The sequence below is a fragment of the Arabidopsis thaliana genome, chromosome 2 (genome assembly GCF_000001735.4).
Source record: "Arabidopsis thaliana chromosome 2, partial sequence".
NCBI classification, from domain to species: Eukaryota; Viridiplantae; Streptophyta; class Magnoliopsida; order Brassicales; family Brassicaceae; genus Arabidopsis; species Arabidopsis thaliana.
In genome coordinates, this window is record NC_003071.7 from 19,336,538 (window position 1) to 19,356,750 (window position 20,213).

The window sequence follows — 20,213 nt, forward strand, 5'->3', positions numbered from 1 at the left end:
TAATTCACAAAATATAATTTTTATCTTAGACAATTTTTTTAAAATAATATTAAAATCAGTGTAGAAGTGGTCCCCACCACTATTTTGTTTTTCCTTAAAATTAATTATTATTTTTGCTGGACTAAATAAAATTGGTTTTTTTTTTTCTCTCTCTGTCCTAACTCTTTTTCTTTCTCTGTTTTGTATCTCTCTCTCTCTCTCACTCTTTGTCTCTCCCCTAACCTTTATTGTACTAGCATAACCATTACCATACATACTCTTCTCTATCACGCCACAAACGCAGATTCATCACATCTTCTTCTTGTTCATAGCATCTCCATCACTATTGGGCTCTCTTCAAAGGTGTATTTCTGGGGTTACTTATTCCTTCTTTGTATTGATTAGTGTTGAAAAGGTGTCTCTGTTGCGTTCAAGAGCTAGCTTTAGGGCTATATATTAAGAGGTTTCCAGAGGTTTTTTTTGGATTATAGGCATCTGTGTTTGGCTTACATGGATCCTTTTTTTAAGGTTTTCTGGGCAAGACTAATTGATTAGGACCAAAGTTTGTGTTTTTATTTGTTTGGATCTACAAAGATCAATTAGGCTGTTGTTGAATTGGATCGAGTGATGGAAGCTAGAATTGATGAAGGTGGGGAGGCTCAACAATTCTATGGGTCCGTAGGTAAAAGAAGTGTGGAGTGGGATTTGAATGATTGGAAATGGGATGGTGATCTCTTTCTCGCCACCCAAACTACTAGGGGACGTCAGTTTTTCCCTCTAGGAAACTCGTCCAATAGCTCCTCCTCCTGCTCTGATGAAGGCAATGACAAGAAGAGGAGAGCTGTTGCCATTCAAGGAGACACTAATGGTGCTCTTACTTTGAATCTTAATGGTGAAAGTGATGGCCTTTTTCCTGCCAAGAAGACCAAATCCGGAGCCGTTTGTCAGGTCGAAAACTGTGAAGCTGATCTTAGTAAAGTTAAGGATTATCATAGACGCCATAAGGTCTGTGAGATGCATTCCAAGGCTACTAGTGCCACTGTCGGAGGTATCTTGCAGCGCTTTTGTCAGCAATGTAGTAGGTATGTCTCTCTCTCTCTCTCTTTCCCAACAACAAAAAATGAATCCAACTTTATTCTTCTTCTTCTCTCTTGCAGGTTCCATCTTCTTCAGGAGTTTGATGAAGGAAAGAGAAGTTGTCGTAGACGTTTGGCTGGCCATAATAAACGTCGGAGGAAAACAAATCCCGAACCTGGCGCTAACGGGAATCCTAGTGATGATCACTCAAGCAACTATCTCTTGATTACTCTCTTGAAGATACTCTCCAATATGCATAGTATGGTGTTTTACTCTGCTCATCTCTATGTTGTCTTAAAGTTTGTATCAGCTGCTAAATTTCTATCCCTTTGCAGACCATACCGGTGATCAAGATTTGATGTCTCATCTTCTGAAGAGCCTCGTAAGCCATGCTGGCGAACAGTTAGGGAAAAACTTAGTTGAACTTCTTCTACAAGGAGGAGGATCTCAAGGTTCCTTAAATATTGGAAACTCGGCTTTGCTTGGGATTGAGCAAGCTCCTCAAGAGGAGTTAAAGCAATTTTCGGCTCGGCAAGATGGGACAGCTACCGAGAACAGATCAGAAAAACAAGTCAAAATGAATGATTTTGATTTGAATGATATCTATATAGACTCAGATGACACAGACGTCGAAAGATCTCCTCCTCCAACGAATCCAGCGACCAGTTCTCTTGATTATCCTTCATGGATACATCAGTCTAGTCCGCCTCAGACAAGTAGGAATTCAGATTCAGCATCTGACCAGTCACCCTCAAGTTCTAGTGAAGATGCTCAGGTATGTATATTCTTACCTCATCCATTCCATTATTTTCTGGATCTCTTAGCCTGCTGATATTTTCCTGTGACCTTTTCGTAATTTGTTATGATTCCATCTCAGATGCGCACAGGCCGGATTGTGTTCAAACTATTTGGGAAAGAGCCAAATGAATTTCCTATTGTCTTACGAGGACAGGTATTGGTCTGCTTGATTATTCTCAAGTTCTTACTTTGTGATGTTGGAAGTTAAACTGATGTGCTAGTTTCTCGATATACAGATTCTTGACTGGTTATCGCATAGTCCAACTGACATGGAGAGCTACATAAGACCTGGCTGTATCGTATTGACCATCTATCTTCGTCAAGCTGAAACTGCTTGGGAAGAAGTAAGCTAAACTTCCTCTCCCCTCTTTGACAATACTCGTCTTTATAAAGTTCCAGACTCCTCAAGGGTTTTTATTTTGCTTGGCAGCTTTCAGACGATCTGGGTTTTAGCTTAGGGAAGCTTCTAGATCTCTCCGATGATCCCTTGTGGACAACTGGATGGATTTATGTTAGGGTGCAGAACCAACTTGCATTTGTATATAACGGTTAGTTTTGAGAATACTTTCACCTTGTGAATACCTCTCTGGATTTCTCAGTATTTATCGTCAATCCGGGGTTGCAGGTCAGGTTGTCGTTGACACTTCATTGTCTCTAAAAAGTCGTGATTATAGTCACATCATTAGCGTTAAACCGCTTGCTATAGCTGCAACGGAGAAGGCTCAATTTACAGTTAAAGGCATGAATCTCCGTCAGCGTGGCACAAGGTTTTGTTCCGTTTTTCTTTTTAATGAAATTTTGGCCTTCCTTGTCTTAATTTTCTTCTTCTTTGATGTCTAAATGTCTTTGTACCTTTTTTACAGGTTACTTTGTTCTGTTGAAGGAAAATACTTGATTCAGGAAACAACACACGATTCGACGACCAGGGAGGATGACGATTTCAAGGACAACAGTGAGATTGTTGAGTGTGTAAACTTCTCTTGTGATATGCCTATATTGAGTGGTCGAGGATTCATGGAGGTGAGCACATTCTATTTTTACTCTGATCATTGATAAAACGGTCACATGTTGTTCATCAGACTCAGAGCTTACTTGATGGTTATTCCAGATTGAAGACCAAGGACTCAGTAGCAGCTTCTTCCCTTTCTTAGTGGTTGAAGATGACGATGTTTGTTCTGAAATCCGTATACTTGAAACCACATTAGAGTTCACTGGAACTGATTCTGCTAAGCAAGCTATGGATTTCATACATGAAATCGGTTGGCTTCTTCACAGAAGTAAACTTGGGGAATCAGACCCAAATCCAGGCGTTTTCCCATTAATACGCTTCCAGTGGCTAATCGAGTTCTCAATGGATCGAGAGTGGTGCGCTGTGATCAGAAAGCTATTAAACATGTTCTTTGATGGAGCTGTTGGTGAATTTTCTTCCTCCTCTAATGCCACACTGTCAGAACTGTGCCTTCTTCACAGAGCCGTGAGGAAAAACTCTAAGCCTATGGTTGAAATGCTCTTGAGATATATTCCCAAGCAACAAAGAAACAGCTTGTTTAGACCCGATGCTGCTGGTCCAGCCGGCTTAACACCTCTTCATATTGCAGCTGGTAAAGACGGTTCAGAAGATGTGTTGGATGCGCTAACAGAAGATCCTGCAATGGTGACTTTGATTTTCCCTCTTATTTCAGCCATGAAATTTGATTCTCTTAGCTAAACGCTTATCTTTGTGCATCTGATATAGGTGGGGATTGAAGCGTGGAAGACATGTCGAGACAGCACAGGCTTCACACCAGAAGACTACGCACGCTTACGCGGTCACTTCTCATACATCCACTTGATTCAACGCAAGATCAATAAAAAGTCAACAACTGAAGATCATGTTGTGGTCAACATCCCAGTTTCTTTCTCAGACAGAGAGCAGAAAGAACCAAAATCAGGTCCGATGGCTTCAGCCTTGGAGATCACACAGATTCCATGCAAGCTCTGTGACCATAAACTGGTGTATGGGACAACACGCAGGTCTGTAGCGTACAGACCAGCTATGTTGTCAATGGTGGCGATTGCTGCGGTTTGCGTCTGTGTGGCACTTCTGTTTAAGAGTTGCCCGGAAGTGCTCTATGTGTTTCAACCGTTCAGGTGGGAGTTATTGGACTATGGAACAAGCTGAGTGTAAGTCTACTTTGAAAGATCTTCTAAGATATATATATGAATGTTACTTATATAAAACCCATAGAGGTGTGATTTCTATATGTAACTATATGAGTATAAGATATAGAGACATGTTGGAGAAGAAGATTGTTGTTATTATTGTTGTTGTTGTTGTTGTGTAAAAGCCTCTCCTATCTCTCTCGAACCTAAGGATTCTCTCTCTGATTAGTATATTTTTTGTTTGACAGAATAATTTGTTACTTATATTGTAATTTAACAATGGAGTTGTTCTTGTACTAGCCTTCTTTTAAAGTTTCCCTTGAATTCATACTTTTGAAGCTTTTTGGTACATCAGATTCATCACTTGACAAATAGATACATTAATTTATGACTTGGAATCTTGGATGTCCATTCCAACACTCTGATGACTTGTTCATTCTCTGGTACATCTAATGAGTTGGGGAGAAGAAGAAGCTAGAATCCGAATCTCACAAGTAACACAACCCAAGTAAGCTCATTCCCGGGCCTAAGCCCTAATTCCATCTATTTCCTCGTTGAAGGTTATGGTGAAGGCTATGTCGTTTACGATATCGCTACTAGAACCCCACGTTCCTTCAATCCCAAGTCTTTTCAGCTTTCTCGGATATAGCTGATTCACCTAATGGCAAGGTTTACGTGCTTCCTGATTGGGTTCCTCACTGGAATCCTCCATCTCCTCTCTAGTTGTTGTGTTTATTGCTTTTCAAAAGCTTAATGAGAGGCCTTTTATTTTAATATCAACAAGGATCGAACATAAATGCTCATAAAAAAATATCTGATAACTTAAGCTAGTCATTACATCAAAAGACACGAACACTATATGACTATTTGATCCTTAGACTTGGTTCATCTGTGCAAAAAAATCTTTTTACTAGACGAAGAGTTTTGCACTTCCTCTCTTCCAAGCACCACGAAGTGGCAATCCACCGGGAGAGTTCTGGCTCCTTTTGGAGTTATCGTTCTTAGGTTCTGGTTCAGGCTCTGGGTTAGAATTCCTAAGATCTAGTACTGCAGCCATTGATTTCTCTCCTAGACGTGTTCTGAGAAACTTTGAAGTTTTCTTAGGTTGCTTGCCTGTGTCACCTAATCCCACTCCAGCCGATGAAGAATTCACCAACGTCGTCACTTTTGTTTTGCCTTTATCTGAACGGTATGCATCCTTATCTTTGTCTTTGTCCTGAGATTTGTCAGAGAATTGTAACTTCCTCACTGTATCAACAAATCTATCCCCCTTGGAGTCACTGCTACTTTCAACCTTCACAGCTTTCCCTTTATTTCCTCCTTTCAAGCAGGCGTTGTGGGTATCAATGAGTTCCTTCTGCCTCTGAGGGTCCGGGCAGAGTCTAGCCATATCCAGAACTAAGTGAGACAAACCATAACCTTTCACATATTCCAAGTAAGTTCTGGCATCGATGGAACCATGACGATACTTTCCTGATGTATTCTTGAAGGCCATGAATAACTCTTCATCGTGTCCAAGGCTGGCATGTATTTTTTCAACCAAACTTTTATTGTCAGACTGTACATCAGAAACACCTTGCGCTACTTGAATGTTCCCTGCATTTGCACTGGTGGATGATGACCTGCGATTTTTCACAGCGGAAATTTGAGGAGAATCAGAATGAGAAGGCTGCGCCAGTGATCTTGTTTCAGACATTTTAGGGGTTGAAGACGAGTGATGATTATTCCTCTTTGTTGCATTGGCGGAACTCAGAGAAGAACCAGATGAGCATCCACCAACTGTGGTACGAGCATCTTGTGGAACTGCAGAAGCAAGAGTTCTAGTACTTTCAACTCTGTCATGGTGCCTAGATTGAGATTGAGCAGAAGCACCAGAAGATTGTACCCTGCTTGTAATTGATATTTCTGCCGGGCCTCGGTTTAGTGCTGGCCAAGCTTGAGAAGAACCAGAAGTTGCACTTCTATTTGTTTGATGTCTTTGACGAGTAGTCGTGGTGTTACTAACTAAACTCTCTGAATTCTGTCCAAATCTTGATTGGCCTTGGTTTGCACGATGTCTTTGACGAGTAGTCGTGGTGTTACTAACTAAACTCTCTGAGTTCTGTCCAAATCTTGATTGGCCTTGGTTTGCTTGCACAGAGAGTGGAGGAAAAGAAGATTCTCCAAGACGTGAATTTCCAGAGCGTCCCACATGTTGAGGAAGATTATTATCGTCGTTAAAGGCATAAGATGCTTGAGATTCCAGAAGCACAAGATTAGGCTCACGAAGAGAAGATCGGCGTCTTCCACGGCGACTGTTCGGGTATTGGAAACTGGCTTGTATCTGAAACAGAACCAACTATTAAACATCATAAAGCAAACCAAAAGATGGGAAAGATAATTAACTGGCAAGAGTTGTACTCGGAAACGATACATGCCTGTAGTGATGCATTTTGTTGAGACCGAGACATTCTACCTCCATGGTCAATAGCATTATGCCTCTAGAAAAAAATGCAAGTGATCCTTTAAACATCATTGTGTATCACCATAACAAACAGTGTGAATAAAAAAAATGTGTTTTACTTTTAGCTCAGCTTCGATTTGGAAAACTATGAACTTCTTAGCAAGGCAGGTTTCGTCTTCACATAGGAAATGGTCACTTCGGAAATGAACCTGTTGCAAAAACAAGTAAGAGACATGTACTGTTAAAGAGTCAGAACACCCAATAAGATTACATTCATACCTCAAGATCATCATAGTTTCCATAATATTCATATTGTCCAGGCTTCAGCCTGCATTGCCAAATGGAAGAAAATGAAATCATTTCGAGGTCAATCAAATTCATAACTCTCACAACTACAAATAGCAATTACCTTTGGCATATATGACAAGTGTAGTGCTCTCTAGACATATGAGTGTATAGCTCATTATCACCATAGAATGGTCTTTTACAGAACTCACACATAGGATGACCAGTGAAACCTCCTCTTTCACTCTCACTTCCATCAACTTCCGAGTCACCACTACTTATATGTTGGTTCAGCTGTCCCTTAGTAAACAACTTTTGTTCACAAATGAAAACCTGTCAAAACAAAAGCATGAGCTTGTTCATGATAAATCGTTAGCAGAGATATCTTAAACCTAAGAGGGTAGTTTCAGAACCTGACCTTACGACCTACAAGACATAAACTGCACATATGCAATTTGTGCTGATGATTTAAATGATCTTTCAAGTGTTCAACGCTCTTAAACCGAACACAATGGTTAGGCTCTTTCTTTGGTCGAGTCTTGTTTGTATCGTTACACAAATTGCAAGAGAGCCTGCACATTGCTTTAATCCTTGTGTAATGGTTCAAGTCATCAAAGTAAACATTGGTTTCTTCATGATACCAGAAGGATCCTACTCGACCTTCCTTTGGTACTGATGGGAAAGTAGTCGAGAAATCACTAATCGTCTTTGTATAATCACCCAAAGCCTGCAATAGAACACAGCAAATGTAACCCAAGATTCAAGCAAATTTACAAGTTTTAGTCTCAGATTCTCACTATCTTAAAAAAGTTTATCTTTTACCATTTAAGAGCAACACATTTGAGCAGATTAAGGAAAAAGCCCTAACCTTTGTGACAAAGACGACGGGGCATTCGGTTTTGCAGATACAGCATCGACGATCATTGAGTATGAAACGAAGACGAACAACGCAAGTAGAGCAAACCTCTCTGTGACCACAAGATCCGTAACCAACCCATTCGAGATTCTCCGCGCAAACGGCGCAACTATCATCCATGGTTTCTAACTCCAACGATTTTCTCAGGAGAAACCCAGAGAGAGATTGCAACAGGCCACTTATAAGAGAAAAGAGACGAAGGAACAACAATCCTATTATTATTTTAATTCAGACACAAGTAAACATATTGGGGATGTAGCTCAAATGGTAGAGCGCTCGCTTTGCATGCGAGAGGCACGGGGTTCGATCCCCCGCATCTCCAACTCATTTTTTAATTTTCTGAGATTCGTTAAAAGGCCTTTGAAGCCCAATGTAATTAATAAAACCCATTTTCAAAGGGGTAATTACGTAATTGTAAAAGCGAGCTCCAAAACCCTAGTTTCTCAACCACTACTCTTTTATTTCTTCTCACCACTTAAAGAGTTTCCCCAGAAATTTTCTTCCGCCGTAAAAGCAAAAAAAGATGCAGATCTTCGTGAAAACCCTAACGGGGAAGACGATCACTCTCGAGGTCGAGTCCTCTGACACCATCGACAATGTCAAGGCCAAGATCCAAGACAAGGAAGGAATCCCACCGGACCAGCAGCGATTGATTTTCGCCGGAAAGCAGCTCGAAGACGGACGTACCTTAGCCGATTACAACATCCAGAAGGAATCAACGCTTCACCTTGTCCTTCGTCTCCGTGGAGGTGCTAAGAAGAGGAAGAAGAAGACCTACACCAAGCCTAAGAAGATCAAGCACAAGCACAAGAAGGTCAAGCTCGCTGTTCTTCAGTTCTACAAGGTTGATGGTTCAGGTAAGGTTCAGCGTTTGAGGAAGGAGTGCCCTAACGCAACCTGTGGTGCTGGGACTTTCATGGCGAGTCATTTCGATCGTCACTACTGTGGTAAGTGTGGTCTCACCTACGTTTACCAGAAAGAAGGAGCTCAGGAATGATTTTCATCTCGATCTCTATCATTTTGAATTGAATACTGCTTTTTTTTTGGAATTTGGAAGTTGTTTTTGGATGTTGTGGATCTTATGTTGAACTTGTTTGAATTTCATATCTAGGTTTTTCTTATGGATATTTTTATGCTCTTTATTTGAATTACTTTCAAATCTTATTGCATGATTGATTTATAGTTCACACAATCTAATCTAAGTTACAAGAGCATTTGGGAATAGATATGGGAAACAGGAGTTCTTGGCTTTTACTATTGCGGCATAAGCTCCATAGCAAGGGATATGAACAATTGCCATGCATAGGTACCTGTGAATATGTTGTTTTGTTAGTGTATAATCACAATCCGTCAAATCTTTAAAACGATTATAAAGTTGATTAGATAGAATTAATGAGGATGGTTACCATATCGGAGCCCATGGCTTGTCTAGCTCGAGGAACGGATATGGCCACCTGAGATAGGTTCGAGTTGATTAGAATAGGTTGGTTGCGCTAAGTTGTGGGTTAAGTATCATCAATGTAAGTCGTTATTGCTTACCAAGTGAAGCCACATGCGTGGATGATCCATTGGAATATAACATAGAGACAACTCCATAGCACGAAATATCCCATTCGAAACCAAGGGAATGGCTGAAATCAGAACAAACGAATTTCTTTAGGCTCTTTTCTTAAAATCTATTGTCTTGGTTAACTTCATTTTTGCTTACAAGGCTATTGAGGAGTGTTTCAAGCAGGAGGAAGCCTGCATTTGCCGTGTGCATGCAGATCGTCAACTGCATCAAATCATAAATTCGATTAGTAGAGTCTTGAGTAGTTTCATTGTTAAACATAGGCTGAAATGTTCGTTCTTACCGTGTTTAACCCAAAGCGAGTAGTCGATAGGAAAGGAACTATAACTAACCAAAACACAATGTCCGTCAGCACTACAGCCCCTGCACTTGTCTTTAACACAAACCAGACAGAAGAGTTACTGTGTGAAAGTGTGTATGAAGCAAAAAATTGGGACTCCGTGACTGTTGACACTAACCTGAAAAATTGTCTGCATGAAACAACCACAAACCTCTAATCTTCGCCGGAACTCATCTCCGACCTTTTCTACTACCACATCTTCATCAGTTTCAAGTGTTAGCTCCTTTAAATGTATCAAACAACCATATACTGAAGCTACAATACCCATCTGCAGAGAACCCAATGAACATAAACAATACCCGGATTTAACACTCTTATTCGAAAAGCTGTTACGACGTACCGCAAAGTAGATGATCACAAGCATGAAGGTCCATCTGTTACAAAACCAAATAACATTAGTCATGAACAATGCGGATCTGATTACATTCAGAATTTTGGCTTAGAACACTAAAAGAAGAAAGATCACTCTGTGTAATAGACGAAGATGCTTGCGTCCCACTTGATGACATCCCAAGCCAATAAAGCAGCCATGGAGAGAAAAGAGGTGGAACGAGTAAAGAGTAGCCAGCCGGGATGTAATCTTGTCCAGCAACTGGCCCATAACCGAGCCGAACCACGGTTGTTCGATCTATAAAGTGGTAACAAGCTATCGTGGGACGTATCATCAATTACTACGCAGCCTCTGTCTCTGCGGGATAGAAACCACAAGGACGTGACGATTGCAGCCGCAACTATCGCAAAGCAGATGAAGTCATACCAATAAACGATCAATGCCATGATTTACTAACTACAAATTTTTTTATCATTTGATTAGTTCTAAAAAAATAAAGTGGTTTGTTTATGCATGGAGTGGAATTTTCGGCAGGTGGGTTGTTTTTAAAGCGAGACGACCAGCTGTTGTGATCGTTTGTTACTCGTGTAAATTGACAGTTAGATAACTTATAGATGCATGTACATGAAAACATGAATCATGAATAATTTTAAAATTAAGAGTTGATAAAATAAATGAAAGAGAAGTCCAAAAATATCAAGGTCAATATTAACAAAATAAAATGGGAAAACAAAGATTTATAGGGGGAAACTACACACAAAATAGGATATAAGCATTTTTAACGATTTCAATATTGTAAGTTAAAATTATATATTTTGACTTGCTTTATTCAAAATTAATGTATTACAGTTTACATACATACTGTTGCTTATATGTTTCTTAATAGTTAATACCACATTTATTCTTCAAAATGTAAAAAGTCCCGATTTTGATTGTAGTTTTAATCACGGCTTGGCTTAACGACAGTATAACCACCATCCACCGCCAAATTCTGACCACTTATATAAGCCGAATCATCAGAAGCCAAGAACAGAGCCACTTGTGCAACGTGGCTAGCTTTAAGCACCATCCCCTTGAGAATTCCCTTGGCGTCAAAATAATCCTCCAACTGCTTTCCCGTTACCTCGTCGTGGCTAGTCATTGGCGTTGCCACCGCGTACGGTGCGACTCCATTGACTCTAATCCCATACTTCCCCAAATCACCACAGGCCGATCTAATCAGGCCGACAAGCCCGTGTTTAGACGCCGTGTAACCATGATGCCCCCCACCGATCTCCGCCGAGACGCTCGTCGTACAAACGATGGAGCCACGCGTGCCTTTCTCCACCATGGCTCGTGCCGCGTGTTTGATAAACGCAGCTGCACCGCGAACGTTAACAGCCATTATGCGGTCAAACCGTTCGAGGTCAAAGTCGAGGAAGCTTTCCAGTGGTTCCAAGACTCCGGCGTTGCTAAACAGAACGTCTAGCTTTCCGTGTTTTTCGACGGTGAACTTAACTGCGTCCTCGACTTCCGTCTCATTTGTCACATCGCAACGGTAAAAACTAGCTTTGTCTTTCCCGATCAAAACTGCGACGTTTTGGCCTAGTTCTTCTTGTACGTCAACTATAACCACCTTAGCTCCGTGGTCCGTGAACAGCCTAGCGGCGTCGGCTCCAATCCCGCTGGCTCCGCCTGTTATAATTACGATCTTGCCTTCCAATCTACTGCATGGACAAGTAATTATTGAACTGATCAACATTTGTATGTAAGATACATGCACAATTGTTTATAGAGAGATAAAGCAATTGCCTGAGTCCCGACATTGATGTGTCGAAAGGTATACAAACTGAGATAAAATGTCGACTGAGTATATGTGTACACTTAATTTATAACCCAAGAGTTGCATTTCACATTTTATTGCTTTTACCACTTTACTCCACGTTTTCTTGATTTTTCCTGTCCTTTTTATTCTTCTTGTGGTCTAGCTATAACTTACCCACACATTTTGAGATTTGAACTAAGATTAAACACGGTGTTGACATGTGTAAAAGAAACAATAATTAACTCCGCTAACCACGAATTGATATCCTATAACAGTCTAAATTTAACCAGTGTTTGTGTTTAAGTAACAAATTGATATCCACATGAGGACATCAACCTTTAACCCAACCAAAAAAATATCCCAAATCTATATTTCTATTTGCTACTCATGTGAAGTAAATATTTTATGCCTGGATTCATTTCCATCATACTTTTAATTCATAGTTTTGAGTTGATAAAGACATATAAATTAGATATAATTTAGATGAGTTTGGGAAAAAATAGTAAGTTTTCCGGTATATAAAGTTACTCAACAGTGACATCCCAATTTCCAAATGCCATTTTTTCAAAAAACTAATTGTGTCTACCATTGAAACAACACATGTCCATCCATATCTGCGATGTTTTTACACGCATATTTTCCATGGCTCCACGCCTAATTGGTACAACTTGATGGTAGTACTTCTAGTTTTATCTTCTTTGTGAAGAGAAAATGAAAAGGATAAGATAACGGTAAAGATGACAACTTTATGATTTTGATTACATCTTATGTTTCCTTTTATAGACTAATGTTATGCAACCATGATCTGAGACTTTCAATCTTATCATCATTATTTAAGGATCAAAGAAAAAAAAGAACTTGATAACGGTTGCATTGTAATTTGTACAGGAGGAAGTTTTTGATTGAGTTTCTGAAATCTTTGTTTGTGTTTTTGAATCTGATCTTGGGCTTGAGCTGTTAATGGGCCTCTGGACTTTTGTCGGCTTTTTCTTTATTTGGTGATGAAGCCAAGCCCAAGATATTTGTGTGTCTTTTTGACTTTTCTTTTTCGACGACTCTTCTTCTTCTTGACTTCTCTTCGTCAACTCTTCTGTTTCTTGTCCCGACAAATTCTTTGATGTGATTGTGGACTGATACTTTGTAATTAATAACCATTAAGCCAACAATTGTTTTTTGCAGTAAATTACAAGTAAAGAAACTTTAATAGTAAGTATTAATAACGTTACCCTTATTTATCCGAATTAACTATAGTACATACGTAATTGCTTACGTAACGTTATAGGCGATTATTCCATGGTGTGATTTGACCCAAAAAAAAAAAAAAAAAGATAATGGCGTGAAAAGCTCGTTGAAAGTAAAATATTAAGGCGTTAATAAGTGTTGATTTATAGAATATTCTCTCCTTCAAATGGGCTTAACGACGCTATAACCCCCGTCAACAGCCAGATTCTGACCGCTAACGTAAGCCGAATCATCCGAAGCCAGAAACAAAGCCGCCTCTGCCACATGGCGAGCCTTAAGCACCACACCTTTGAGAATCCCCGTGGCTGCGCTATATTCCTCCACCATCCTCACCGTTTCCTCGTCACGGCTATTTATCGCCGTCGCCACCGCGTATGGTGCAACGCCGTTGACTCTAATCCCGTACTTCCCTAGCCCGCCACAAGCCGATTTAACCAGCCCGAGAAGAGCGTGCTTAGACGCCGTGTACGCGTGAGGTCCTGGACCACCGATCTCCGACGCGACGCTGGTCGTACATACGATTGACCCACGCGTGCCTTTCTCCACCATGGCTCGTGCAGCGTGTTTGATAAACGCAGCCGCACCACGAACGTTGACCGCCATGGTTCGGTCAAACTGTTCCAGATTCAAGTCGAGAAAGCTTCCCGGCTGTTCCATAACGCCGGCGTTACTAAAGAGAACGTCAAGCTTCCCGTACTTTTCGACGGTGAACTTAACGGCGTTTTCTACCTCCTTTTCGTTTGTAACATCGCAACGGTAAAAACTTGCTTTGTCTTTCCCGACAGAAACGGCAACGTTTTGACCAAGTTCTTCTTGAAAGTCAACGATGACCACCTTAGCTCCGTGGTCCGTGAACAGCCTAACCGCTTCGGCTCCAATCCCGCTAGCTCCGCCTGTTATTATTGCGATTTTGCCATCCAATCTGCGGTATAGAATATAAACGTACACGTAAATTAAACAAATCAGTAAACATATAATAAAAATGCTTTGGAGTCACACTTGCCTGAGTCCCGACATTTTTGAAGGATTTCAAAAGTAGACAGAGAGACAGATTAATTATAAGTCAAGTAGACCTGAAAGAGCGACTAGATATGCTCCGTTCTCTGTATTTATCGTAGACTTTATATTAATCAATTTTTTTTTTCCTATTTTGTTTTTTAATCAATTATTTTGAAACTATAACGTGTAAATTAGTACTAAATGGTTAGGATTCTTCACTGAAATATCAAAATTCAAAACCCATAGTCAAAATAGAGAGACTAGAAAGACGATTTATCAAATAAGCTTGTAGTATTTGTTTAAATAAATTATCCTCGAGATGTGCAATATGTTGGATAATGAATGTTACCATATAAAAATACAACATCCACATTTCAAGGAAATTTGCAACCTCAGAAACTTCTCAATCCCCATGCCTCTACAACAATTAAGTCAAGTCAACTTTTGACCAAAAAAACAAAATTCCAATATTCCATCATGGGATCTTTGTGGCCAAGTTGTTATAGCTACGGCTTCACCACCGAGTAACCACCGTCAACAGCCAGGTTCTGTCCGCTAACGTAAGCCGACTCATCGGACGCTAAAAACAGAGCAGCTTCTGCCACGTGACGAGCTTTCAATACAATGCCCTTTAGATTCGCCGAAGCTGACGTGTTCTGCTCCACCACGTTTGGTTCCATCTTGAAACCATTACAAACTAACGGTGTTGCGACACCAAATGGAGCAACGCCGTTTACTCTTATACCATATTTTCCTAATCCACCAGAAGCCGATTTGATCAAACCCAACAGCCCATGCTTCGACGTCGTGTACCTATATTATTAGTAAGCAATTCATTCTATTTTGAATTTTAACGATAAAAAATTATTGTCAATAAATCGTGACAACATGATCACTTTGTTATTCTTTTAATTATAATACTCCGTTGCAGCGATCCACTATTTATTATTACATGGTTTTGAAAACGAAATTAGTTAGTGCACTTTTGGTTTGTCTAAAGAATTAAAAAGTCTTTGTTGTGAATATTAGTTTTTACCCGTGTGGTGCCGTGCCAGCGATCTCAGCCGCGACGCTAGTGGTGCAAACGATGGAGCCGCGGATGCCTTTCTCCACCATGGCACGTGCAGCATGCTTGATGAATGCGGCTGTGCCGCGGAGGTTAATGGCGATCGTTCGGTCTAACTCGTTGAGGTTTAAGTCGAGGATGCTCACAAACGGCTCTATTACGCCGGCGTTACTAAACAGAACGTCAAGCTTCCCATATTTTTCGACGGTGAACTTAACGGCGTTTTCAACTTCCGTCTCGTTCGTGACATCGCAATGATAGTAACTCGCTTTGTCTTCACCGATCGAAACTGCAACGTTTTGACCGAGCTCATCCTGTACATCAACGATCACGACTCGAGCGCCGTGTTCGGTAAATAATCGAACGGACTCAGCCCCAATCCCGCTTGCTCCGCCAGTAATAATTACGATTTTGCCATCCAATCTGGAAAAAAAAAACAAATCATTAGAAACACACATTTATGTATATGGGTATAAAGTTGAGCAGAAAGGTTACAAAATCAGATGAGGAAATTGCCTTTTTCCAGACATTGTTGAGACGTTATGAAAATTTGAAGGATAGAGCTACGAGAGAGCTATGTGTGGATATTTATACATGGGGGTATATGTATCTTAAAAGTCAACTCTATCGTGCCATGTGAGTTTTACTTTTTTAATGGCTCAAGAATTGGTTTGACCTCTGAATTATGCACCATAATAGTGACACTTGTTCCTATATAATAATGTTTTTATTTGGTTGAAAAAAATATACACACTTTAATAAGTAAATAACCGATTTTATTTATTTATTTAGTTTCAAATAGGCTTAACGACGCAAAAACCACCGTCCACTGCTAAATTCTGACCACTGATATAAACCGAATCATCCGAAGCGAGAAACAGAGCAGCTTCTGCCACGTGTCGAGCCTTTAACACAACACCTTTAAAAATCCCTCTGGCTTCGCAATACTCCTCCGTCTGCTTCGCCGTCTCCTCGTCGTGACTAGTCATCCCCGTGACCCCGTCGCCACAGCGAACGGTGCGACGCCGTTTATTCTAATCCCATGTTTCCCTAAATCACCACAAACCTATTTAATCAGTCCGACGAGCCCATGCTTCGACGCCGTGTATTCATGAGGTCCCTGACCACGATCTCCGACGTAACACTGGTCGTACAAACGATGGAGCCACGTGTGCCTTTCTCCACCATGGCTCGTGCGGCGTGTTTGATAGACACAGCCGCTCCACGAACGTTGACAGCCATTGTTCGGTGAAACCGTTCAAGATTCAAATCAAGGATGCTTCCCGGTGTTTCCAAGACGCCGGGTTGGCTGAAAAGAACGACGCCGGCGTTACTTAACAGAACGTCTAGCTTCCCATGTTTTTCGACGGTGAACTTAATGACGCGTCCTCTACTTCCGTCTCGTTTGTAACATCACAACGGTAAAAACTTGCTCTGTCTTTGCCGATTGAAACGGCGACGTTTTGCCTTGCTCTTCTTGTAAGTCAACTACAACCACTTGAGCTCCGTGGTCAGTGAACAACCTAGCGGATTCGGCTCCTGTCCCACTGGCTCCCCCTGTTATAATCACGATTTTGCCATCCATTCTTCTGTATAAATATAGAAAAAGTAGATCATTAGATATGTAATTAACTTGTAAACGAATTGTCGTGCTTGTTGCAGGTTGGGAGCCAAGGTGCAGGGGCTTCCTTTGTTTGTCTTGGGCTTGTTTGGCCTGCTTCAGGTTTTCAGTATTTGGCTCTTTTGTTGTTGGGCCCTCTCTGTGTTGTTTGGGCCTTTGTTTTTATGTCTCTTTCGGCCTGCGTGCTGTGCTGGACCGTTTGGTCTTGTAACGTTTTTCGGATTATTGGAATTTTATGAATGAAAAATAATAATAATAATAATAATTTATATATTAAAAAAAAAACAACAACTTGTAAACGAATTAATAAAAATGTTAAATGTGTGTGAGAGACTGAAAGAGAGAAATTAAGCAATTACTTGCTTTGCGACATTGTTAAATAGGTTTCAAAGGACACAGCAATTATATTAGGGCGATAGTACATCACGACTCATGAGGCTAATATTTATACACGTGAATCATTTGCGATTATGCACTAGAAATCTATGTAAGGTAGATAATCATTATTTCAATGATATATAAAAAGTTTTCACTAAATCTGTGTAGTTTTAAGTTTTATCTTAATATATGTTGATTACAAACAAAGAAACAAATCATATTTATCTAAATGGTAACATATTTTACTAAGAGCTTGGTCACATTTATGGTTTTGACATAGATCCCCACACTAGTCTATCTTGATAAATTTTCTCAATTTTCTATTAATAAACTGAAAATTTATGTTACACTGTTTACTATATAATTAACTTTATGTTCATTAACTTTTTCATGTATCTAGTCAATTTTTTTTTCTCCTTCTCAATTTGATTTCTTTGTAGCTCCAGCTCATTAACCTTCTTTGCCGAATCCATAACCTTATTTTGAAGGTCTTTGATCTGCAGCTCCAGATCCTTTTTTTATTTTTTCTGCTCAAGACGCTTCTTTTTGTCTTTGCGCATTCTAGCTGAATCTTCTGTCAACTCTTTGCTTACTCTCTTTTGGTTAACAGAATTATCAACTAACAAATATGATTCCAAAAAGGTCCAATGAAAATAAAATAATTGAAAAAATGCATCAACATTGGTATGTCTTAAATTTCATTGGACAAATTAATTTCATCATACTCATTTGCAATATAGAACTCGTTCAAAGAAAGAAAATAAATCACAAACTGATTATAAGGATCTTCACATATTGTACAAAATGTGTTTATAACGCTTAAATTCAAACGGGAAGGCACATCAATGGTGGAACTCTCTACATTAACGCCTATACACAAATGCGGTAATATGAATACTAATTTATACATTTAGATAAATAAATTTGAGTAAGAAAATATGTTAAACCAGTTTTAACTCGCAAGTATATTAAAAAAATTTAGTAGAAAATGATAAATTAACAAATTCACACTTTTGAAATATTTCTAGAACTACAAATCTTTTTATCAGAAAACAATAATTATTAAAAAAAAGAAATAGAAATGCTCAAAATATTTAAATTAATTAATAATAAAGTTTTTAATGTGAGATAAATAAGTTAAATATTATAATATAGTGATATTAAAATTAACCACTATAACAAATATTTCCGCCACTGCCTAATGAAAGAATGCTTTGATGGGCCTAAGCCCAAAACTATAATGTTGTATTTTTGTCAGTTACTTTACTTTTTAAAAAGTCAACAAATTTCAAAAATACTAAACTTAACCAAAATGTTTGCAATTCCAAATTTAACCAAACATAATTGAAGCTGCTACAGTATATGAATCTTCATCGGCTAAGATGTACTATTTTGTTAAACCGGTTTCTAAAGCCCTGATTAATAATTTCTGTTATCAAAACCACAGCAAAGAGATTTGTACATCGGAATCTCAATATCATCTTGAACAATAAAAAGTCAACACTTCTTTTTAAATATTAAACAATTCGCCATCTCACGGCTTGTGTTCCATTTACTGGGGCCTTTTCCATTGTTTTGGGCCGATATTTTTTTCTTTTTATCTACTGGGCCTTTTTAGTTATTGTGCAGATTATCTGGAAACTTTTTCTTTTCATTTACTGGGCCTTTTTAACTAGCTAGTACGGCGGAATAGTGAAAACCGCACAAGCCAATTTATCTAAGATTTTGGATTTTGCCACCCACCCAACTTATCGTGAAAACCGCACAAGCCAATATACACACTCAGCCAACTATTAATATACGATCGGGACCAACAGGTTTTAATTTGTACATTATAGTTCGCAGATTACAGAATTAGAACATGTGGTAGTAATAAGAGTGGGTTTTGGTCAAGTTACTGTGGGAAATGCCACGTAGAAAAGGGTCAACGAGTATGTCTAATCTCCTTCCATCAAAAGTGGGGGTTTGCTTTTAAGGTGAGGAAGAGACGAATGAATGCGAAAGAGTTCTGTTTTAGTCTACGTAAAACAAATAAAACAAAGTTCCTTTGCATGATTTAGACGGTGACCTATGCATAAGCCAACTTATTATCTATCATTATTGCAGACAGCAAGAATATCAATGATACACAAAATACATTTCACTATCGATCGAGTCAATGGTTAATGCCAAAAAAAAACAAAATTTAGCAATAAAAGGATAAGCAAGTCTGTGTACCCTTTATTAGCTCCTCTTTCGTTCGCCACCCACGTTTTCTTTTCCAAGTTTTGTTGTGGTACGTAATTAGGTATTTTAGACATAATAAGACATGCAATAGAATATAGTGAGCAATTAGCAAAGGTGGCTAATTTCTTTTTATTTCGTCTACAACTCATATATCTATACATCTTTAAAGTTATAACGCATCTCTAACGAAAAAAATCGTAAATTCATCTTAGATAAATCCGTAACTTAAATTAAAATTGAGAACTGATTGTTACCTATGTATTACGATTTACGATTACTCTCATAAGTACAAGATTTGTGATTCCTTGCTTGATGCTTCAAACCGAATTTAACCACAGTTCTTAGAAATTATGATATAAATCATCATCACTACCAACAAATCATATACGATATATCATCATATGTTTTTTTTTTTTTATCATATGATTACACCAGCAAAATAAACCCTAACTTTAATATCTATTAAAAAAAAAAAAAATCTTTTCCCAAGAGGTCGGTCTCAATTAGCTCGTGACTTCTCATACCTATATTTCTACTCAAGTGCTACTAATTTTTTACTTTTATATCGATAATTAGAAACCATTCCTTTTCACTCTCCCTCATAATGACGATGTTCAAGCTATTGGAGCCTCACCTCTTATTGATATCGAACATTCGATCGTGTTCTTCAACTTTTGTCTTCGTCGTCTGGTTCGATTTGGTATAGAAGTTGACCCTTGAATTGTCTTATATATATAGTACCAAAGTGCTTATTCGAACGACAAGACTATACTTGAACCAGATAGCCACCCCACTCTTATCATGCTCAAAAGCATTAATTAATTTGCTTTTGCTCCAAATTGTAATCATTCATTTTCCATATGTATCCCACTCTTTTCCCATGGGAGTGTTTTTCATGTATAAATCAAAGAAAAGTATCTATGCAACACATCATGATGCATATTCTTTACGTACTGTTTACTTGCATTGCATGTGTAAATAGATCTCCTGCGCACA

General features: G+C 39.1%; 8 protein-coding genes and 3 non-coding genes across 18 annotated transcripts; 4 read left to right on the forward strand and 7 right to left on the reverse strand.

The window, feature by feature from the left end:
- The first annotated feature begins 115 nt into the window (after positions 1-115).
- On the forward strand, positions 116-4,332 carry SPL1 (squamosa promoter binding protein-like 1). 2 transcript variants are annotated; one of them, NM_001337245.1, is made up of 11 exons: positions 158-342; positions 662-1,061; positions 1,137-1,315; positions 1,392-1,831; positions 1,934-2,008; positions 2,091-2,198; positions 2,285-2,402; positions 2,480-2,621; positions 2,718-2,874; positions 2,963-3,508; positions 3,590-4,332. In NM_001337245.1, exons 2-11 carry the CDS (start codon positions 994-996, stop codon positions 4,013-4,015), a joined length of 2,259 nt encoding a protein of 752 aa, NP_001325109.1. In that variant the 5' UTR covers positions 158-342; positions 662-993; the 3' UTR covers positions 4,016-4,332. The 2 variants fall into 2 exon arrangements, with proteins under 2 accessions (NP_850468.1, NP_001325109.1); NM_180137.3 differs by having other exon boundaries at positions 116-1,061.
- A 355-nt stretch (positions 4,333-4,687) lies between these two features.
- Positions 4,688-7,806, reverse strand: AT2G47090 (zinc ion binding/nucleic acid binding protein). 5 transcript variants are annotated; one of them, NM_001202838.1, is made up of 8 exons: positions 7,593-7,804; positions 7,366-7,451; positions 7,143-7,296; positions 6,849-7,057; positions 6,719-6,767; positions 6,559-6,648; positions 6,414-6,476; positions 4,714-6,319 (listed from the first exon to the last, which is right to left on the reverse strand). In NM_001202838.1, the coding sequence occupies exons 1-8, from the start codon at positions 7,758-7,760 to the stop codon at positions 4,907-4,909; spliced, it is 2,232 nt and encodes a 743-aa protein (NP_001189767.1). In that variant the 5' UTR covers positions 7,761-7,804; the 3' UTR covers positions 4,714-4,906. The 5 variants fall into 5 exon arrangements, with proteins under 5 accessions (NP_566094.2, NP_001189767.1, NP_001324630.1 ...); NM_001337248.1 differs by having other exon boundaries at positions 7,143-7,164; positions 7,297-7,451; NM_001337247.1 differs by having other exon boundaries at positions 4,714-5,970; positions 6,052-6,319; positions 7,143-7,451.
- Positions 7,807-7,889: 83 nt separating this feature from the next.
- Positions 7,890-7,962, forward strand: AT2G47100. The gene has a single exon. It is a non-coding gene; the product is annotated as a tRNA-Ala (tRNA).
- A 135-nt stretch (positions 7,963-8,097) lies between these two features.
- On the forward strand, positions 8,098-8,808 carry UBQ6 (ubiquitin 6). 2 transcript variants are annotated; one of them, NM_001202839.1, is made up of 2 exons: positions 8,098-8,699; positions 8,752-8,808. In NM_001202839.1, the coding sequence occupies exon 1, from the start codon at positions 8,164-8,166 to the stop codon at positions 8,635-8,637; it is 474 nt and encodes a 157-aa protein (NP_001189768.1). In that variant the 5' UTR covers positions 8,098-8,163; the 3' UTR covers positions 8,638-8,699; positions 8,752-8,808. The 2 variants fall into 2 exon arrangements, with proteins under 2 accessions (NP_001189768.1, NP_566095.1); NM_130278.3 differs by having other exon boundaries at positions 8,098-8,808.
- AT2G09785 lies at positions 8,613-8,780 on the reverse strand. Its single transcript, NR_140602.1, has one exon.
- Positions 8,809-8,812: 4 nt separating the features above from the next.
- On the reverse strand, positions 8,813-10,384 carry AT2G47115 (protein rolling protein). Its single transcript, NM_130279.3, has 8 exons — positions 10,017-10,384; positions 9,891-9,924; positions 9,669-9,818; positions 9,494-9,583; positions 9,349-9,414; positions 9,180-9,271; positions 9,047-9,094; positions 8,813-8,950 (listed from the first exon to the last, which is right to left on the reverse strand). Exons 1-8 carry the CDS (start codon positions 10,325-10,327, stop codon positions 8,839-8,841), a joined length of 903 nt encoding a protein of 300 aa, NP_566096.2. The 5' UTR covers positions 10,328-10,384; the 3' UTR covers positions 8,813-8,838.
- A 317-nt stretch (positions 10,385-10,701) lies between these two features.
- On the reverse strand, positions 10,702-11,825 carry AT2G47120 (NAD(P)-binding Rossmann-fold superfamily protein; the record flags this gene model as incomplete). 2 transcript variants are annotated; one of them, NM_001337249.1, is made up of 2 exons in its annotated part: positions 11,673-11,825; positions 10,702-11,587 (listed from the first exon to the last, which is right to left on the reverse strand). In NM_001337249.1, exons 1-2 carry the CDS (start codon positions 11,684-11,686, stop codon positions 10,822-10,824), a joined length of 780 nt encoding a protein of 259 aa, NP_001325398.1. In that variant the 5' UTR covers positions 11,687-11,825. The 2 variants fall into 2 exon arrangements, with proteins under 2 accessions (NP_001325398.1, NP_182234.1); NM_130280.1 differs by having other exon boundaries at positions 10,822-11,584; positions 11,673-11,701.
- Positions 11,826-12,810: 985 nt separating this feature from the next.
- SDR3 (NAD(P)-binding Rossmann-fold superfamily protein) lies at positions 12,811-14,113 on the reverse strand. Its single transcript, NM_130281.5, has 2 exons — positions 13,931-14,113; positions 12,811-13,849 (listed from the first exon to the last, which is right to left on the reverse strand). The coding sequence occupies exons 1-2, from the start codon at positions 13,942-13,944 to the stop codon at positions 13,090-13,092; spliced, it is 774 nt and encodes a 257-aa protein (NP_182235.1). The 5' UTR covers positions 13,945-14,113; the 3' UTR covers positions 12,811-13,089.
- A 21-nt stretch (positions 14,114-14,134) lies between these two features.
- SDR5 (NAD(P)-binding Rossmann-fold superfamily protein) lies at positions 14,135-15,551 on the reverse strand. The gene is made up of 3 exons (NM_130282.2): positions 15,509-15,551; positions 14,963-15,415; positions 14,135-14,739 (listed from the first exon to the last, which is right to left on the reverse strand). The coding sequence occupies exons 1-3, from the start codon at positions 15,520-15,522 to the stop codon at positions 14,433-14,435; spliced, it is 774 nt and encodes a 257-aa protein (NP_566097.1). The 5' UTR covers positions 15,523-15,551; the 3' UTR covers positions 14,135-14,432.
- Positions 15,552-15,786: 235 nt separating this feature from the next.
- AT2G47150 (NAD(P)-binding Rossmann-fold superfamily protein) lies at positions 15,787-16,577 on the reverse strand (the record flags this gene model as incomplete). Its single annotated transcript, NM_130283.1, has 3 exons — positions 15,787-15,973; positions 16,077-16,301; positions 16,387-16,577. 3 exons carry the CDS (start codon positions 16,575-16,577, stop codon positions 15,787-15,789), a joined length of 603 nt encoding a protein of 200 aa, NP_182237.1.
- AT2G00970 lies at positions 15,882-16,842 on the forward strand. The gene is made up of 2 exons (NR_143709.1): positions 15,882-16,413; positions 16,655-16,842. It is a non-coding gene; the product is annotated as an uncharacterized misc_RNA (transcript).
- Positions 16,843-20,213: the final 3,371 nt, after the last annotated feature.

Bases quoted from the DNA above. Each gene is read 5' to 3' on its own strand.
- UBQ6 (NM_130278.3), top strand. From the start codon at position 8,164: ATGCAGATCTTCGTGAAAACCCTAACGGGGAAGACGATCACTCTCGAG.
- SDR5 (NM_130282.2), bottom strand. The intron at 14,740-14,962 runs GTAAAAACTAAT...CTAATAATATAG, and splicing joins GCTGGCACGGCACCACACGG to GTACACGACGTCGAAGCATG.
- SPL1 (NM_180137.3), top strand. From the start codon at position 607: ATGGAAGCTAGAATTGATGAAGGTGGGGAGGCTCAACAATTCTATGGG. The intron at 2,199-2,284 runs GTAAGCTAAACT...TTTGCTTGGCAG, and splicing joins CTGAAACTGCTTGGGAAGAA to CTTTCAGACGATCTGGGTTT. The intron at 3,509-3,589 runs GTGACTTTGATT...CATCTGATATAG, and splicing joins TAACAGAAGATCCTGCAATG to GTGGGGATTGAAGCGTGGAA.
- AT2G47115 (NM_130279.3), bottom strand. From the start codon at position 10,327: ATGGCATTGATCGTTTATTGGTATGACTTCATCTGCTTTGCGATAGTT. The intron at 9,925-10,016 runs GTGATCTTTCTT...GTTTTGTAACAG, and splicing joins ATCTTCGTCTATTACACAGA to ATGGACCTTCATGCTTGTGA. The intron at 9,272-9,348 runs GTAAGCAAAAAT...TTCTGATTTCAG, and splicing joins AAACACTCCTCAATAGCCTT to CCATTCCCTTGGTTTCGAAT.
- AT2G47090 (NM_130277.3), bottom strand. From the start codon at position 7,760: ATGGATGATAGTTGCGCCGTTTGCGCGGAGAATCTCGAATGGGTTGGT. The intron at 6,768-6,848 runs GTAATTGCTATT...TTGGCAATGCAG, and splicing joins ACTTGTCATATATGCCAAAG to GCTGAAGCCTGGACAATATG. The intron at 6,477-6,558 runs GTAAAACACATT...ATTTTTTTCTAG, and splicing joins AAATCGAAGCTGAGCTAAAA to AGGCATAATGCTATTGACCA.